This window comes from Gobius niger (genome assembly GCF_951799975.1).
Source record: "Gobius niger genome assembly, chromosome: 1".
NCBI classification, from domain to species: domain Eukaryota; kingdom Metazoa; phylum Chordata; class Actinopteri; order Gobiiformes; family Gobiidae; genus Gobius; species Gobius niger.
In genome coordinates this window covers 35118644-35137135 of record NC_136852.1, presented here as the reverse complement: position 1 = coordinate 35137135, position 18492 = coordinate 35118644, and the positions used below count along the sequence as shown (strand labels likewise).

General features: G+C 40.3%; 1 protein-coding gene across 1 annotated transcript in view; it reads right to left on the bottom strand.

Annotated features, from left to right (window-relative positions):
• Nucleotides 1–1658: 1658 nt before the first annotated feature.
• The window catches only part of LOC306968337 (flotillin-2), a 51676-nt gene continuing 34842 nt past the window's right edge, over nt 1659–18492 (bottom strand). The window contains exons 6-11 of the mRNA XM_079563680.1: nt 15832–15945; nt 15640–15759; nt 6749–6963; nt 6486–6669; nt 5939–6088; nt 1659–2188 (exon numbers count right to left, since the gene is read on the bottom strand). Of these exons, the coding sequence (XP_079419806.1) occupies nt 2150–2188; nt 5939–6088; nt 6486–6669; nt 6749–6963; nt 15640–15759; nt 15832–15945 (822 nt within the window). The 3' untranslated portion in view covers nt 1659–2149. The remainder of the gene's footprint in view (nt 2189–5938; nt 6089–6485; nt 6670–6748; nt 6964–15639; nt 15760–15831; nt 15946–18492) is intronic.

Genomic DNA, 18492 nt, shown 5'->3' with positions numbered 1-18492 from the left:
AAAGTACTGCAAGAGATGCTTTGATGCAGGGGACAAACGAGTAAAGACCCCTGTGTACTGCAGGAAGTGTCAGGTACCTCTGTGTCTGACAGCCAAAAAAAACTGTTATGTCGCCTGGCATGATGCTCGGTGAACTTTTTGTTTTATTTTACTTTTTATTACATTTGTGTGTGTTTTTGCTATATATAGTTTTTATAAATAAAGTGTGCTGAAATATATAAATTTTGTCTTTACTTTTTTGGAAAAAAAATAGCATTTTTATGACCAAATATGTAAAAGCATCCTAAATTTTCATTTTCATTGAGATATTCCATATTTCAAATTTTGTGCCAAACTGTGCCAAACTGTGCCAAAATGGCACAGTTGGTCTCCGCCTGGATTTTTTTACATTCTAAGCCTGTAAAACTGTAAAATTCTTTGTTGAATAGGCACCAACTTTGCTCCAAATGTTCATGACAGGATTTACTTACAATTTAGGTTGCAACTTTGCTTGTTTACTGTAAAAATAAGATGTTTTGCTCCTTTTTTTCTGTTTTTATTAGGCGGAAATCAAATTTGTTGAGAATGGACCACAATTTTCCTTGCCCACAATTATTTTCTTCCAAAACTTCACATCCACAACATCCACAAGCCCCAACAGCCCAGCTGTGAACAAAATTTGCATTTTAAACCTTGTACAAGGCTTTTAATTATGAAAAGTATGGGAATACTATTTTCGGAAAAGTGAGATAAATAGAGGGTATGAGGTTAACGTGAGTTTTTTACTAAAATCGCCGCTACATAAACAAATTTTAACTTAGAAACAAATCCTTCAGGTCACATGTCACAGACCTCAGGCCACATCAGCCAGAACAGAAATTTACAATTTTACTCTGGAAAATTTTAAGATATTTCCTTTTTTGTGTTTTTTGAACATGCACTAGTGTAACTTTGGGTCAGACCGTTGTCATTTTTCATACATATGTTTATATGTATGAAAAGAGGACAGTCACACCTTCAAAATAAAAATAAAAAGTTTTAAAAAATATTGTTCCGTCATTGAGTTATAGCTCTTTAAAGTTGCAAGCACATTTTTGTGTCGAAGCTCCCTTAACGCAAAGGTTTTTATTTTATTTTTTATTTTTTTTTAAGTTTTTTAAAGGTGTTATTAAGGGTTAAATGACACACACAGCTATGCTAAAATGAAATAAATATTTTTTTAGTGAAGAAACATGGCTTCTAAGGGCTCATAAAGAAAACCAACAATACTGGGAAGTGGGAAGGAGTTATTATTTGTTCATTTTATGGCAGTGTCAAGCATTAAAATATGGAATCTCATGAAATGGCCACTTCATGTTTAAAACGGTGAGGCGGTGTTTCCTCATAGGCTATTTCCGCATAAGAAACATGCTCTAAAAGCTAAAACAAGGTACTTCAGTTCAAACAGGCTCCAATCCACAATTCCACAATAATTTATTCTTGCAAGACAGAGAACATTGTAGGGAGCATAGGTCACACAGACTTTTCCCTGATAAAATGGAATGGTTGATGCAGAGAGCTCATTAGCCACATCAAAATAAGTTATACAAAAGAAAATGGCACCAATCCAGTCAGTAACAGTAACAGTAACAGTCAGTGTAGAATGCATATCAAGTGTCCTTAAAAGTACTCATCTGGTTAGCTGCAGTCAAAGAACTTTGAGCATCAGTGTCAAATAGTGTGAAATAGTGCAAGGGAAGAAAGCTTTACAGACACATGTTTGTCTTTAAAGGAACACTCGAAATAAAAGTAAATATTCTATAAACACGTTCCACTTCTGTCAAAGAAAGTGAGCACAATTGTGGCACTGTAAAAATAACTTAAATCTGTACAGTATTACAGTAACCAGTCCAAACAGCATGGGACATTATATACACAGAATGAGCTTCATGTTCTGGAAGTGCAACAACAGAGATATTTGAAGCACAAATCAAACAGATATGACTTTAAATAATAAAGTTCAACTATTACACAAACAAGAAGATAAAAATGCAGTAAAATCCAATGGAAAACACCCATTCATAATAAATAGAAGAGCAGCAGTGCATGCAGGGGGTGTTCTGGTCCTGGAGGAGTAAGGCACCAGAGGTTTCAAGTAAAGTCAGTCCCACATGTGTTTTGGAGCAGAGCCTCAAGCCTGAGAGGAGCTCATTTTCTGCAGCAGCGGCATCTGGGAAAAGCACAAAACATTGTGATCCAAGTGTGTTCAGAGGCGTGCACTAGCATTCATTCTAGACAATGATGACTAAAAAGCAGTCAGTCTAATAAGTAGAGGCCAGTTGTACATTCCATAACGTTACTCAGTACAAGTACTTGAGTAATATTATTCTCTTTACACAGTAAATATTAAAGTAACCATTTTTAAGTGGCAAAAACTTCATGTGACATAATTGAAGTTCATGGAACCCAAAAATTTTTCTTCTCTATCTGTACTTTTATACATTTTTATGGCATTTCATTTGCAAATATTACAATTTGAACTTTTTTTTTGTCTTCTTATACATTTAGGTCACTACTGTGAAACATGAAATCAACTTTTAGGCTCAAACTATTTTTTTGGGATAGTACTTTTTACTTCTACTTGAGTAAAATTATTTTAAAGTAACTTTACCCTTACTTAAGAAAATAGAAGAAAATCCTGATCAAAAGATTCACATTTTGCATGGTTGGATCTTAACAAGGTTCCAAGTAGAACTTCAATATGCAACAATAAGAAAAGAGTAAAGCTTAGGGATGGCCGATATATCGGCGCCGCCGATATTATTGGCCGATATTTGTCCTTTTTTCACATATCGGTATCGGTCCGATATGGGAAAATATCGGCCGATATTTTTTTTTCCTTTGAATTATTTACTACACCGTAATGTCATAGCGCACCTGAATGCAGCAGCAGTGTAGACGGGCTGCACTGACCTGACTGGGGCAACAATTTATTCAAATTATCTCAAATAAACAGTGGCTCTTAAAAATAAAGAACCCCCAGCATAAATTCACACGTCTCCAAAAGAAAGTATGTTTTTACTAAGTTTAAACAAAGTGGAGCGGACACTTGGACACCACAGAGATACAGAGCCACAAGTTACTGCTGCAACAAACTGGACTAAAACTGCCTCATGGACATTATTCTGAGTCAGGATTAACAGGAATCATTTTCTGATGGATTATTTGTCGCTACATCTGAGGTGAGTGTTGCGAAAGTTTCTCCGTCTTGACGCCAGATTTATAACTTTGTTTGTTAGCGCTAGCATAGCTGCTAACAGGCTAAAGGCTACGACACGTAAACATGACCTTTCTGTCATCATATAGGTCTAACTACAGTGATGATAATGTCTGTATTCACGTTTACTCTGCCCACCTTTGTCATGTTAATGACCCGTGAAAACGAGGCATTATGTCATATCGCATTTTCGCGCATATTTAATTAGACGCTTTTGCGATCGTTAGCGCATTTACCATTGAAAACGGTGCAGTTCAAAGCTCATGCTAATCTTGTAAATCTACTGTCTGCTTTTTGCCAGCTCTAAACCAACTCTAAATCTTCAGTCTGGCCTCATAAGTTCATATAAGGTGCTGTTAAAGTGACATTATGATATTTCCTACTCCAAAGCTTCATAAAGAGCTGTGTGTCCTTTATCAGATTTGTTTAAAGTTAAAACATGTAGCTTAAACAACATGGTAGGCTACATATTTTAATAAAAAATACAATAAATAGTAGCCTAGCATATTCCCAGTGTCAGTGTTTACCATTAATAGAGGACATGGGTGAAAGTATAATAATAAGTAGGTCTGAGTAAATATTTAGCCAAAAACAAAATTACATTTCACTCCAACATTGCATTTGGTCTTTTTAATATTTTTCTAATAAAAAGGATTGTTTCATCCTGGTGTGAGACGTGTCCCAGGCATAAGCATAAGACATTCCAATAATGGAACAATTTACAAACTTTACCACATTTGAGTAAGCCTTTCTATTGATTTTTAACGTTGAAATAAATATCGGCAAATATCGGATATCGGCCACACCAGTGAGGCAAATATCGGATATCAGTATCGGCAGAAAATTTTCATATCGGACCATCCCTAGTAAAGCTTTTATTGAACATGGCTGTTTTTGCAGCTCATCAAAAGTTTAGGACCACATGCCTTTAAAGGCCAAATCTGTGTAAATGTGTGGATTCTGTGTCATTTTCTGTCAAGTATTCACGGTGTCATAACGCATTGATGGTAAAGGCAAAAACACGTTCCTTGTTTTGAACGTGGCCGGGTTGTTGACCTGCATGAGCACGCCCTTGCTGCTGAGGTGGGACCCAGTAAAAGTCATTTGGAATTTCTTAACCACTTATCTGCCACTTTAGGGTTAGGGTTAACAATTATTTACATCCAAATCTCAAAGCCAATTGACTTATAGCTTAGAGCTTATAGCCTATATGCCAGTGTGATCCTATTTTGAAAGCCAAGACCTTATGGTTTCTAAAAATATGTGTGAGATCTGTGTAAGTGACACAACTTGCGCTACATTTTCCGTTCTTAACCCTAACCCTATCCTGATTAGGGTTAACTAACCCTAACCATCATAAAGTCAATAAGGATACCACAGCTTCATTCAGAAATGACACATGCAGTAGCCTTAGGCTACACTTAAAAAGTCCACGAAACAGTGAAAGGTGAAAGTGTTTCTGACTCTCCAGGTCCTCGCTCTCTGCAGCAGTCATCGTATAGAGCCCGTGTGCATCAGAGCCGCTAAAGCAGATTCACCCGTGTCTTATGTAAAATGAAATCAATTCACCAGCAGGTGCACGGACCTTCAACACACAGCCAATTTCACAATTCTATACCCCCCTACTTTTGATACAATAATACAGTAGACGTAGAGATAGGAATAAAAGAAACAGAGACAAGGGACAAGACAACCAGAACGGGGGAAAATCCCCCCCAGCACCCCGTCACTTGAAAGAACTTTGAAATGAAGATAACAGGTTCAGGGCCTAACTGCTCACAAATGAGGATCAGGTAAACATTTAGAGATTTTCTGTTGGAGATTTCTTTCCAAAACAATGTCTCTCCCGTAGAGTTGCCCTCCTTCAGAAATTATTATGACATTTAATTCTACAACATGAACAGAACCAATTCATTATCGATTAATAAATAATATCTTACACACAACATTCAGCAAAACTATAACAAACACAGGCGACCCTGGCATTACTTAAAAAACCTGTATTTTTCTACATCAGTTAACTTGAAACTTGAAACTTGAAAAAATCTCCTGCACACTGTCAAACGTAAGAATTGCAAAAGAATCATACAATTACAACCTCTCGGCAACTGGGCCTTCCTCAGGCAAACCGCTTTTGAGCTTTTGATCTTACAGCGGAGTGGCTGATGACAGCAAGGGGTGGAATACATTCAAATGACATTTATCAACTGCAGTCGAGGCAGTTATAATGATTCATTCTTAAGTATGAATGCAATATAATGACCCAAGCTGGATGCAAGGAGCACACAAAAAAATCCTGAGTTTGTGAATGTACCTTTACAGACAATTACAATAATACCTATTTTTATGCTGACCTTAATCTCTCTTATGCTACTTGCATCCAGTTTGGGTCAACACAGCAAATGTATATTTTATTGTATTCATAATTATGAATTCATTAACATGAAAAATAATATTCCATCACCTTGCGTCATTGGCCACTCCTGTTATGGATGGCTCCAACGAAACGTTCTATTGCTGGCAATTGTCAATCGTCTTCTGAGATATCTCTCTTGCATTGCCACGATTTGTGTCCACTCCATGTCTGGCATCTCATACTCATTTCACCACGGAGCTTTGTAATCTGATTAGTTAGTGCAAAGCAAATTGAAGTGTGATGCAAACGGAATTGCTGAATGGCATTTGGTATTAGGTAATGCTCACCTTCGACAGGTCCATTCCGGTCAGGGCGTTGACTGACACAGGCAGCTCAGCCAGCAGACGGTTCACCTCTCCGGTGACACGGCTAGCCTCTCCACTCAGAATCACAATCTCATTGGTCCTCGCCAGGGGGGCAGCTACCTTGCTTGCAATCTGCAAACACGCAAGCATTTACAATGTAAGCAAGTAAGTAGTCTTTATTTATATAGCACCTTTCACAGACCACAAAGTGCTTCACAACACAGTTAAAAAGCAGGGTGTACCGTAATAATCTTGACATGAAAAAAGCTGTGGCATTTGATGCGCCAGGCCTTTCACTACAACAGAATAAATTCATCTGTCACCTTCTGCTAATCTTAAGACTTATCTCCTCAAATGTGTAAAAATATCAGAAACCATCCTAAGACTTGTGGTCCTTGTCGTGTGAGTTTGGATTATGGAGGAGCAGCAAAGACTCCAGCATGGACAGGTTATTAAGGTGTCAGGATGGAATAAATAATCATGGATGTTAGGTTGTGTGTGTTTCTTATCTCTTGTGAGTAAGCATTACCTTGGGCAGGGACTCCAGCACCAGGGCAGTCTTGGCTGCTTCTCCATACTGCAGATAGGCCTCAGCCTTCAGCCGCATCTTCTCTGCCTCCGCCTTTCCAATCGCTTCAATGGAGCTCGCCTCCGCCTCTCCCACCTTCTTAATCTTTTCTGCCTCTGCTTGGGCAATCAGCACGGTTTTTATTCTAACACAAAGAAATTGTGAAAGTTAAGCATGATGTGTGACATGCTGTTGTGTGCCTTGGTGGTTGTGTGCGTCCTCACTTATGGCCCTCAGCCAGTTGCTGCATTTTGTAGGCCTCAGCCTCAGCAGGCCTCTTCACTGTGGCAATGAGTTCCTTGTCTGTGCGTTTAATCTCCGCCTCCTCAATGGTGATCTGCTTCTTCCTTTGAACCACCTGGATTTGGATCTCCTCCAATCGGATCTTCTGTTGCTCTTTGGCGGCCTGTAACTCGTATGCAAGCTGCGCCTCAGCTTTCTGAAAACAAACAGGTGGACAGTGACAACTATGTGCGTGTGTAGGTGTGGTGTAGGACTGAGACATCTATTGGATAAATCACAAGTAACCGATTATTGAAACAGTTGTCAACTAATTTGGTCATTTAGCCAATTTAGTTTGCTCTGTGTGCTTTGCCTTTAGGCATGATCATTCATAGATTTGATGACCATTCTGTCTGTGAGACGTGGACTTCAGCAGAAAATGTTCTTTTGAGCCAAATGTTTGTTTTTCTCTCATGTCTTTTATATGGTAGATCTGCATTTCCCACCCTTTCACCACCCTAGTGTACAAAAATGTACACGATTTTCAAGCTGCTACAAAAACTTTAATCTTTTTTCCATTATAACTACCAAACATGTTGTTTATTTGGGGTTTTAACCCTTTGTTTGCCAGTTTCAAAACAAAGACTAAGTTTGTGTTACAGAACAACAGAAAAACCTCATTATCTTTATAATAATGAATAGTATAGCGCTGGGACTTGAATGGAATTAAAATTTGTGGAATTTAGAGCCTTGCATGTGTCAAAGATGAGCAAAAATTTGGTTTGACTACATTTGTAGTTTTACTGGTATGAGTGATTTAACTTTCCACTCTTTCACCACCCTAGAGTACAAAAATGTACACGCCTAAAAACAGCCATAAAATCTAAATTTTTCAATATTTTTTTCCACTTCTTTTTGCATAAATCACATAAAATACTTTTCCAAAACTACCAAACATGTAATCATTTTCTGAATTTTAACCCTTGCAATGCCAGTTTCAAACTGAGAAAATGGTTACACAAAAAAACAACAGTGGGATTGTATTTTGGAACAATAATATGTGGAGAGCTGAGGCTTTGTCTATATTCAGAACCTTGTATGTGTCACAGTTAAGAATTGATATGGATTTGATTGCATTTATAGCTTTTCTGTAGTGGACGATTGTTTATTTGAAAATGGCAGCAGGTGGAGCAGCCCCATTGACTTCCATTAAACACGTTCATCTTTCCTCTTCCAGAGAAGTTCAAAACTTCACATTTTACAATGTCATTTCCAGCATTTCCTTTGAAAGAAAAGGAGTGAACTGAATTTTAAGATTACACCTCATTTCCATTGTTGGCACACAAGGGTGTAGCACCAAATTCTGGCCCTTGGATAAAAACTATTTCGATGGGCCCCTCTCCGCCCCTTGTCCACATATTAGTTCAGTCAATATACATATATACTCATGTCAACATATTCTGTGATTTAGTTTGACAGTGTAGTTCATTTCTTTTATTTTAACTTTATTATACAAACTGTATACTTACATCCTGTATATTTTGTGTGTGGTTTGTTTGTTTTAACCTTAAGATCATTATTATTATATTATTAAGATTATTAGTTTTACATAGACCTTAAATATTACATCAAACAGGCATTAATAGGTAATGAAAAAGGCATGAAATGGGCATTAATAATGCTTTAAAACACTAGTTTACGTTAGACAATTCATTATATGTTGTCATATCTCTCTTGCCTGTGTGTTCCATGTGATCACTTCATGAAAACAAAAAAAAACAACGCTTCAGTCGGTTTGGTCTCACCATATTTGAAGCCTACGTTTAGGTGTAGGCTACAATGCTGTTAAACTCTTGTTCTGAAAAGCTTGAATAGTCTGGCACGGTCCATCCCATACATTTTCACCAGAACCAAGTCAAAGGGGTCTCAAACTTTTGGGCCGGTAAGAGCCAGGTTCTAAAGGGTCTTTACCTGACTTGTGTATGAGTGAGATACTGGCTTCATAAAATGATGGGGACAGAGAGCCTTTCGCCAGTGCCTTATTGAACACTTGTAACTTGTAATAAGAGAGGAGAGAACTGATCCTTAACAAGCTTATAGAACTCGGGCCGAGCGCCTTTGAATATTGCATTTTATTTATTGCTTGTTTTACTTCTTCCAAAGTTGCTTTTTCTAATATTTGTTTTTGTTCCGTATTAATTTGGGGAATATTAAGGTCTCTGAAAAAGTTATACATTATTGTGGTGCCTCTTGTGCCTCATTTGTCTACAACTTAGTATAAAATTTCTTAAAAGTCTCAGTCATTTCTTTTGGATCAATTGTTTGTCCAGAATTATTCTGAATTTCAGTGTAGTTCTTGAGGCTTCTCGCTCTTTAAGTTGGGATGCCAAGAGCCTTCCTACCTTTTTTCCATGTTCATGTCTTAGTCCTGTTAACAATTTAGTTGTCTCAGTAGTATATAATAAAATTAAGTTCAGTTTGAAGAGACAACTTTTTACTATAGAGGTCAGGGGTGGGAGAAACGGTGTATTGCTCGTCTATGTTAGAGATTTCATTCATTATCTTAAATTCTTTTTCCTTGTGTTTTTTTTTTATTATTGAAGCTACTTAAAGGGACTATACAGAGTTTAAAAATGTTACAATTATGTATTTTCGTTCTCCTACATGTTCCTACAATGTCCCAATGTGTAGAATGAGCCCAGACCTGTTCACCACAACTGCCACTAAAATCCACACTGTCACTCAAAAAGGTGTCACTTCGGGTCCGAATTGCCGTCATGCACGAGCTTAACATAGAAGGTGCAGTTACATGTATGACCTGAGGTGGCAGTAGTGAGTATAAAATGGCTAACTTGCATCTAGCCCCTTTAAAGCAATTAATTGTCCACGTAAGTAAGCTTTTTGTGTTTCCCAAAAGACACACCTAGTTACATCTGGTGTATCATTGGTAGCTAAGAAAAAGTCACTGTGTTTAATTTCTTCTTGTCGTTTTCGATCAGAGAGCAGATGGTTATTAAGTTTCCAAGTCTTTGCAAATTTATGAATAAACTCTGTGCATCATTCAAAGCTAAGGTGAGTGCCGCAAAGATCCTGTACAGTCTTTATTTTAGCAGCCAGGTAGCCCTGTGCCACAAACCCACTTGATTACAAAGTGTAAATGGGTTTCTGACACGTGCCTCCTCCCATAGAAGTCCAAAATACTTAAATACTAGGATAAAGTTATTTTATTTGCCATAGATTTACTTCATTGACACGCTCAAATGACAGCACCTCCACCCTCTGTAACACCTGGTGCTTCTAATTAGCCCCCTTAAATAGTAACTAAACACCAAATCCACTTTTTTTTGCTGATAAACGGTCTAAATGGTTGTTGAATAGAGTTAGCTACATGTCCCAGTCAATATTTTGACATTTGGGGCAAACTTGTTCAAAATCTCACTTTAGTGTCTAAAACCGCATGGTTAGCGCCTCTACTGGTTTCACGCAGCAACTGCATTTGATATTTTGCGGTTGGAGGAGAGTGTGTCCACGGCGTCCACAAAACGTCATCAGTTCTGCCCTGGTTCTGCCTCTGTGCCTCTGTGGCCCCGCCCACACACGCCTCCGCCTCCGTCACGTTGCAACGAGGACACGCGTCGCGCACACACTGCCTGAGCTCATGAGTCAAACCAGTAGATGGCGCCCCTGCGATGCTCACACTTCGGCTGAGGTGGTGTAGAGGAATAAATCCCTTAGAAAAGCTACTGCGATGCTCTCTCTCTGATACCAGTCACTGACAGCGAGCGAGTCGTCTACCAGCGGCCATCTTTTTTTTTTTTTCGTAGGATAGTTGCTACTAGTGATGCGCGGGTTGCGGGTTCCACCGTCGTCTTTACAGCAGGCCTATCTCGGCTCTCTTCCTCTCTCCCTCTTGCCCAGCGCTCTTCGGAGAGAGAGAGAGAAAGCGCGATGACACGCCGGTACTGTTCATACTGATCATTTTTGTAACGCGTAATATTTAATGGTTGCGGGGGCGGGGCGGGTTGTAAAAATAGAACAACGTTGCGGGGCGGGCTGGGGCGGGTTAGAACCTGCTCCAAATGCGGGACCGCGGGTTGAAAAAAACCCTGACCCGCGCAGCAATCACAAGTCATGAGAGTGTACCAACTCTCCTACGAAAAAGTAAACCTTGCGCACAGTGGTGACAGCGGTAACAGCCGTCTGTCAGTCCTGTCAGATCTCGGGGCTTGGTCTGAGACTGTCAACAGAGCAGACCCCGCCTACACACTCACCCCCCCTCGTCTCCCCCAAAGCCTCCGAGACCACCCCTTTCTCAGCAAGTTTTGACTTTAGTTTGTGGGTGGGGAAAGGCTCTGCCACGCCCGTTTAGTTGCACTTTAAGTAGTGGGAGGTACCTACACATAAAAGCCTACCATGCCACACAGTGGTCGGAGGTGTGTATGGCTTCTACATACCGGCTCCTTAATTGTTTACAGCAGAAGCTAAAACAATTATCAATTTTAGCAAAAAGAAGCCATGTTACAAAATATCCATTTTCTGGTTCACCGTTTTTGTTTTTTACTTTTTTTTAGGGCGTCACATTTATATGCAGGTCATTGCAATACATTCACAAACCATTACCACTTTTGTCATCTTTCAGTGTTCACTTAACAGCTTAAACTTTCCATCGCTTCCATTTGAAAGCTCTTGGCGGTTTCAGAAAGAAGAGAGCTTGAGGCTTGTCCATGTTGTTCATAGGCCAAGAAGAATTGTCCAATATGAAAAAGTGAGCTGTAACATCGCTCACAGCGGTGTCCAAATAACCTTTGGTTATGATCTCAAATTTCAGATGCTTTCGGCTTCCTCCATCCTCAGTAACCTTTTCCATGGCAGCTACTGTCAGATCATCCTCAGGGAGGCCTGTCTTACCCTGTCCTGTACTCCTCAGAGGGGCTCCAAACCCCTGAACCAATGGGGAGTCAACAGTGTTTGGCCCTATACCTTCACTGTTGGCAGCCTCTGAGGGTTCCATTATTTTTGGAGGAATGCTCAGCATTTGTCAATAAGAGATTAGTCTGTTCTTCCTGTCTTGGAGATGATGGCACATGAGTGATGTATTCACATGTGTGTGAAGTAGTCCTAGTCTATCGTGAAGAGGTTGTTGTCCACACTGGCCCTTGTATCTTCATCTGGAGTGACTGGAGATATAGTCACAGGTGGTAATGAGGCAACAACATTTTGGTCAAGTGATAGACCCACGATCACTTCTTCTGATGTTACTTTTACTTTGTGTGAAGCAGTTTTCTTACTCACTTCAGCAGACGCCAATACAGTGAGCTTAGCCTTGGTCTCAGCTATCTTGATTTTAATTTCAAGTTCTTCTTTTTTCCTTTTAATAATTTCTATTTGCTCTTCCAAATCATGTTTCTGTGCCAATGCTGCTCTTCTGATCAAGAGTGCAGCAAAATTTGCTTCAGCTTCTAAGCGAGCAGCAGTAACAGAGTTTGAATTTTTTGTAGTATTCATTGTCACTCACACAGTAGCCTTTTTCTGTACCCAAATGGATCCACTAAACAACTTCAATGAGGCCAGGCTCCATCAAGGTGTTGGTCAGGCCTTCAGCAGGGCCTTTGCGCTGGGTGTACTGCGTCCACTCCAATCCTGCTGGTGAACTCCATGTTGTGCACAACGCATCCGCCTTGCTGCTGTCCGAGCACTTAAATGTGACTATCAAAGAGGAAGACCTGCATGCTTCAACCTCCTTCGTTCCAAACAAAACCCTCCTCATGAGGTGTCTTTTGACTAATAAGGTAGCCCTGTGCCACAAAGCCACTTGATTACAAAGTGTAAATGGGTTTCTGACACGTGCCTCCTCCCATAGAAGTCCAAAACACTTAAATACTTGGATAAAGTTATTTTATTTGCCATAGATTTACTTCATTGACACGCTCAAATGACAGCACCTCCACCCTCTGTAACACCTGGTGCTCCTATTTAGCCCCCTTAAGTAGTAGGAGGTACCAACACATAAAAGCCTACCATGCCACACAGTGGTCGGAGGTGTGTATGTCTTCCACACAAACCTTTCTGTATTGTTTTGACAGCGTTTCGTTTGATTTTTCAAGTGTTTTCCAGCCCTTGCTGCATATTCACTGATTCTTTGTGGTTGCTCCATCTGCATTGTGATCTCGTCTTTGAGAGCACCCATGACCTCCTTTGTCTCAAGTTGGGCTGCGACCATGACCGCTCGAAATTACTCACGGATAGCCTCAATCATTGCATCCACGTTCGAATTGAATTCCGTCGAAAACAACTTCAGCACCTGCCGTAATGCCCACACCACGTCGATAAAGTCCTCCGTCTGCGCACCGATCGACTGCAGCCCCTCCATCATGACGCCTTCCTAGCTAGCTTTAGCATTAGCCTGTGTAGCCCGTTGGCTAGTCTTGGTCGCAGCTGAAGTTCCCTGAATGGTTCTCTGCATATATTTACGTATACCTGTTGAGATCCTAGCAAACAATATCCAAGACCCACGAAATACCACAAGCTGGTCTTATCAGTCCGTCTGAAAAGCTTCAAAGAATTAAACAATTTGAATAGCTGCCTGAGAGCATGCTAGGGCGGAAGAGAGAGTCGCCCCACTATATTCTAATGGGAAAATACCACAGTTTCATTCATCTGCCGACAACAGGAACAAGGTCCAAACTGAAAAAATACAGTAAAAATGTCAAATCTGAAATTGTTCAAAAGGAAATCCTAACATTATAAAATATATGACTTTTATACGGCGATAGGGGAGCACAGACAATTGGACCAAGACCATTTTGAAAATAAAGAATCGCCCACTACGGAAAAACTACAAATGCAGTAAAATCAATTTTGGTCCTCATCTTTGACACATCCAAGGCTAAACCCCACTAAAGCTCCAGCACTCTAATGTTTTTTTTTCCAGACAATATCAATGTTTTTAAGGTTTTTGGTTTGGCATTTTTAAAAGATTGCATATTGAAATTGGCATTTAAAGGCTTAAAATCCATAAAATTATTATATGTTTGGTAATTTTGGAAAGACATCAGGTTGTTCAAGAGATTTATGCAAAAAGAAGTAGAAAAAAATATTAATGTAAGGTGATTTTATGGCTGTTTGTAGGTGTGTACATTTTTGTACACTAGGATGGCGAAAGTAAGAAAATTGAAGGATGACACAAGGGATAAGTTAAGTGTCTGGAAGCCATTGTGATCTAATTAGCCAAAGACTACGTAGAGTTACACTTGTCACTGCTGACGAGATTGGTGCCTTAATAGTGAAGTGGAAATGGTTACTCGTGACAAGACCGGTCACAGGACAACTAATTGACCTTTCGCAAAACCACGCCCCAAAACCGTAATTGTCCAATCAGACATCCTAGCAACCGTTTCTATGATGCAAGGGCCGTCATGCCGCAGGCCTCCAATGCAAAACAATGGGACTTACCATTAATGAGCACTGAGCAGATACACTTTTTTTTTACTGCTAACCACCAAAAACCCTACCAGACAAAGAAGAAGAAGCAACTTCCACCTGGCGGTTCTGGATGAATTCATTACCAGAATTATATTGTTGTGTGCACGGTTCTGGACAGCAGGGATACCGGTGGATGTACGCTATGTGCAGAGAAAATGGTTTAGGCATGAGAAAGGAAGACGTATATCCTCAGGGAATTGGATCCAAATAGTGTGTCCAGAAGGCAAACCAGGAGACTTCAAAAAGAAACTACTTTGTCAGGGGACCTAACGCAGGGGACCTTATCTGGCATATTGACTCTTATGACCAGTTGAAGACTTCATAAATTCAGCATTTACAGAAGTATACAGTAGATTTGTAATCCCTGGGCCAAAAGAGCACACAATGATCTAGAGGCAAAGGTGGTGCGCGCTGGGAGATGGTCGTTTTCATACTCAGACAGGCCAAACTTTTAATTCAAGAGTAGCCAATGCGTGTTGGTGGGATGGGTGGAAGTGCTGAAGCATTTCGGGACAAACCTGGAGCCTGTCCACGTGCTGGTGACACAAGATGCCTTTATGCAGCTATTTGGGGACAACCGACAACATTCACCCCCGGGTTGTTGGATAGTTTATCATAAATTCAGGCCAGTGTTGTGCAGAGACTGGCTGAAAGTTACAGGTGCTGAATCTGTACGTATTATGTAGGCTATGAGGTCCATGAGACGTGGGGCTGCGCAACGCAGGAATCTGGGGCTGAGACCACCACAATCAGCGAGACATCGATAGGGGAGTGACCCACTCTCCTGATCTTGGGGCTTGGCTGTGCTAATCTGAAATTGTGCTACAATTCTCTCCCAAGATCCAAAGCCAGCACTAATCTTAATTCTTTGTATTTTAAACCTAATTTGAAATAACGGTCAATTAATTTCCCCCATAGACGATGTAAGCGGCCTCGTTCTTTACCCAAATATTATTGCATTATTTCGCAATAATTATTGCGTTATATCACAAAACTATTGCGTTATATCGCAATAGTTTTATCGCAATTTTCTTTTTACAATACTTGAAATACAATAAAACAAAAATAAATATGAAATATAATGACTAAAATGATGCATGAAAGTAAAATGATATACATATAGGCTGGTTTGTTGTTCAAAATCCCCTCTCCTACACGAGTGGCTGTTTTGAGGGATACAGCTGCTTTTGGTAACTTGGTGTGTGTATATGTGTGTGTGTTTCTGAAGAAAAATCTATTTTTGCCTGTTGGTATTAGGTTGTCCTCAAGATGCATCCCCCATGCTTCAACCTACATCAAATAAAGATTTAAAATATATACATATTTTCAGATGTGGTTGTTTAACCGCCAGATTGATTGGTTTCCAAAATAATGGTTAGTGACAGCCGTCGTGAAGTATGTGCATTGATACCTTGGTATTGACTTCTTGGTTGAAAGCAGCTTTTTGCAGCTCCAGTTCTCTCTTAGAGTCTGCCATCTTAGTGTCTGCCAGAAATTTAACATCCATCATCTCCTTTTTACATTCTGCCTCCTGTCAGAGGAAAACAAATACGTGTTTGTTATTTTACCAAACGCTTGTTTTCAGCTCATTTTAGTATTTTACCCGTATTCCAGCATCCCTCTCAGCCTCAGCCACTCCTATGTCTGCATCCCGCTGGACGGCTGCAGTTTGTGTCTTCCCCAGAGAGCTCAGGTAGTCCAGTCTGTCATACACGTCCTGTAACAGCATAAAGCAGTGTTGTCACAATACTGAAATTTAAAATAAAATAAAACTCTATTCTCGACACTGATTTCGGTACCATGGTTAAAAAAAAAATCCCCTTTTAGATATCATATTTGCTGTAAGAAACTCTTGTCTCTTTCCTACTACACTGTATTGTCTACACTGCAAAATACTCAACATTATATTAGATTATTCAGATTTACATGTCACAGTTCTGTCTCATGTTCAGTTCCCCGTTGATTTTGTTTAGTGTTCTAGTCTGTTCTTGTCCATAGTGTTTTATTTTGACTTGTCTGTTCTGTCCTTGTGGTTTTGCTTTGCCTCCCCTAATGTGTTTCACCTGTTCCCTGTTCCTTGTGCATTTAGACCCCTGCATTTTCCCTTGTCTTTGTCGGATCAATTGCTGCGTCCGAAACGAGCAGATTGGTAAGAGCTCTTACACCAAACCGGGGCTCAATCCGAAACCATCAAATTGTAGCCTCTAAGCACTAACACTAGCAACTAACTCCTTAACCTTTCATGGGGTCAACTGTTAGACCTCTATGCAGTTAGGGAACTAGACCTTCAGCAGCATTTGAACAATCCGTCCGTCCTTAAACAGGGGAAAGGGAAGTGACATCACCAACAGCTGCTTTTCTTCTTCTTTAAAGTTATTGGTGGAGTGCAAGCCAAACAAAAGTGCATGTCGCCCCCTAGTGTACAGTGTCCAACAACAACATAGTGTCCAAACAAAGACATTTAAGGAGAAAAATAAATCCACATGATCCATACATTTCCTTTTAGTGTTATTTTATTTCAACAGCTGTTTCATAAAGCTACAGCAGCAAATGATCCATGTGGCTTAAGTTTCTACTAAATGAAAACAAAAGCATTTAATCCGTTTACTGAGTTTCCTCTTTAACACTGACATGTGACTGAGCTGTGGGGACGACAACATGGATTTATCACTTTTATAAAGTTTGGCTTGTGCAGAATCTTAATTTTTAATTATTATTAATTTTATTATTAAATGTGCTCCTGTCAATCAACAGTGGTTGTGCATGAATCACTCGAGGGTGGGGGCGAGGGGGGTGGGGGGATTTGGCGCAGTGGCTTGTGGGATGGCACATAGCTCCTAATCACCGGTTAGTTAGCATCAGAGGTCCCTATGCTAAAGTGGCCACGATAGTTAGCATCAAGGCTCATTTTCCTAACTACTTCCTAACTGACTTACCAATTCGGAGGCAACTTGCCACGGCGGACGCTGACGCACATCCGGTTTGGCGTAAGAGCTCTTAGCAATCTGCCCGTTTCGGAAGCAGCCCGGATGTGCGTCAGCGTCCGCCATGACAAGATGATTTTGAATTGGGCTGTCAGTCAGGCAGTAGTTAGGAAAAGGAGCCTCAATGCCAACTGTCAAAGCCACGTTAGCATAGGGACCTCTGGTGCTAACTAACCAGTGATTAGGAGCTATGTGCCATTCCATAAGTCACTGCGCCAATCCCCCCACCCCCCTCGCCACCACCCTCTGGTGATTTATGCGCAACCACTGTTCATTGACAGGTGCACAATTAATAACAAAAAATAATGTCAGTGTGTGAAAGAGCCGCCTCAGTAAACGGATTAAATGAAGGCAGTTTGTGCTTTTGTTTTCATTTAGTAGAAACTTAAGCCACATGGATCATTTGCATACGGTAGCTTTATGAAACAGCTGTTGAAATAAAATAAGGCTAAAGAGAAATGTATGGCTCATTTGGATTTTATTTCTTCTTAAATGTCTTTATTTTGACACTAGCCTGATAAACCACACCCACCTCTTTCTGCGCGTAGGAAGGTGAGTCTGGCCACACATGGTAAACAAGTTGCTGATTGGCGGCTAAGGCCGAACCAATCACGACCGTCACAGAGAAATGACAAGGTTACGTCACTCGCTCACCGCACCACTATGCAATTTTGACACCATGTTGTTGTTGTTGGACACTATACAGTAGGTGGCGACATGCGCTTTTGTTTGGCCTGGACGGACGGATTGTTCAAATGCTGCTGAAGCTCTAGTTCACTAACTGCATAGAGATCTAACAGTTGACCCCATGAAAGGTTAAAGAGTTAGTTGCTAGTGTTAGTGCTTAGAGGCTACAATTTGATGGTTTCAGACGCAGCCCTTGTCTTCGTTGGAGTCCATGTCTGTCCGTCTTTGTCTATGCCTATTTGAGTTTTGGGTTTGTTTTTCATCTGTGTTTTTGCCTTGGATTCGTCCATTAAAGCAGTACTATGTAACTCTTGCCCCTAGAGGCCATAAGCGCAACTGCAGGTGTCATAGCAAGTTGCAATTTTAAAACTTATTAATTGTCTTGGATGTACAATATCCTTCTCTCCCTTCGCCTTTTCTGTCAGCGTAGTATTTACTCTCCAATTATACAATGGAAATAATCTTTTTCACTCAAACTTGGCTGTAAATACTGTTTAAAGTGACGCTAGCCCGCAGTTAGCTTTGCCCACTAGCATGTTAGCTTCTTCTTCATGATTCTGTTAGTGTGTATTGGTTGCTCCGATCCGGTGGCA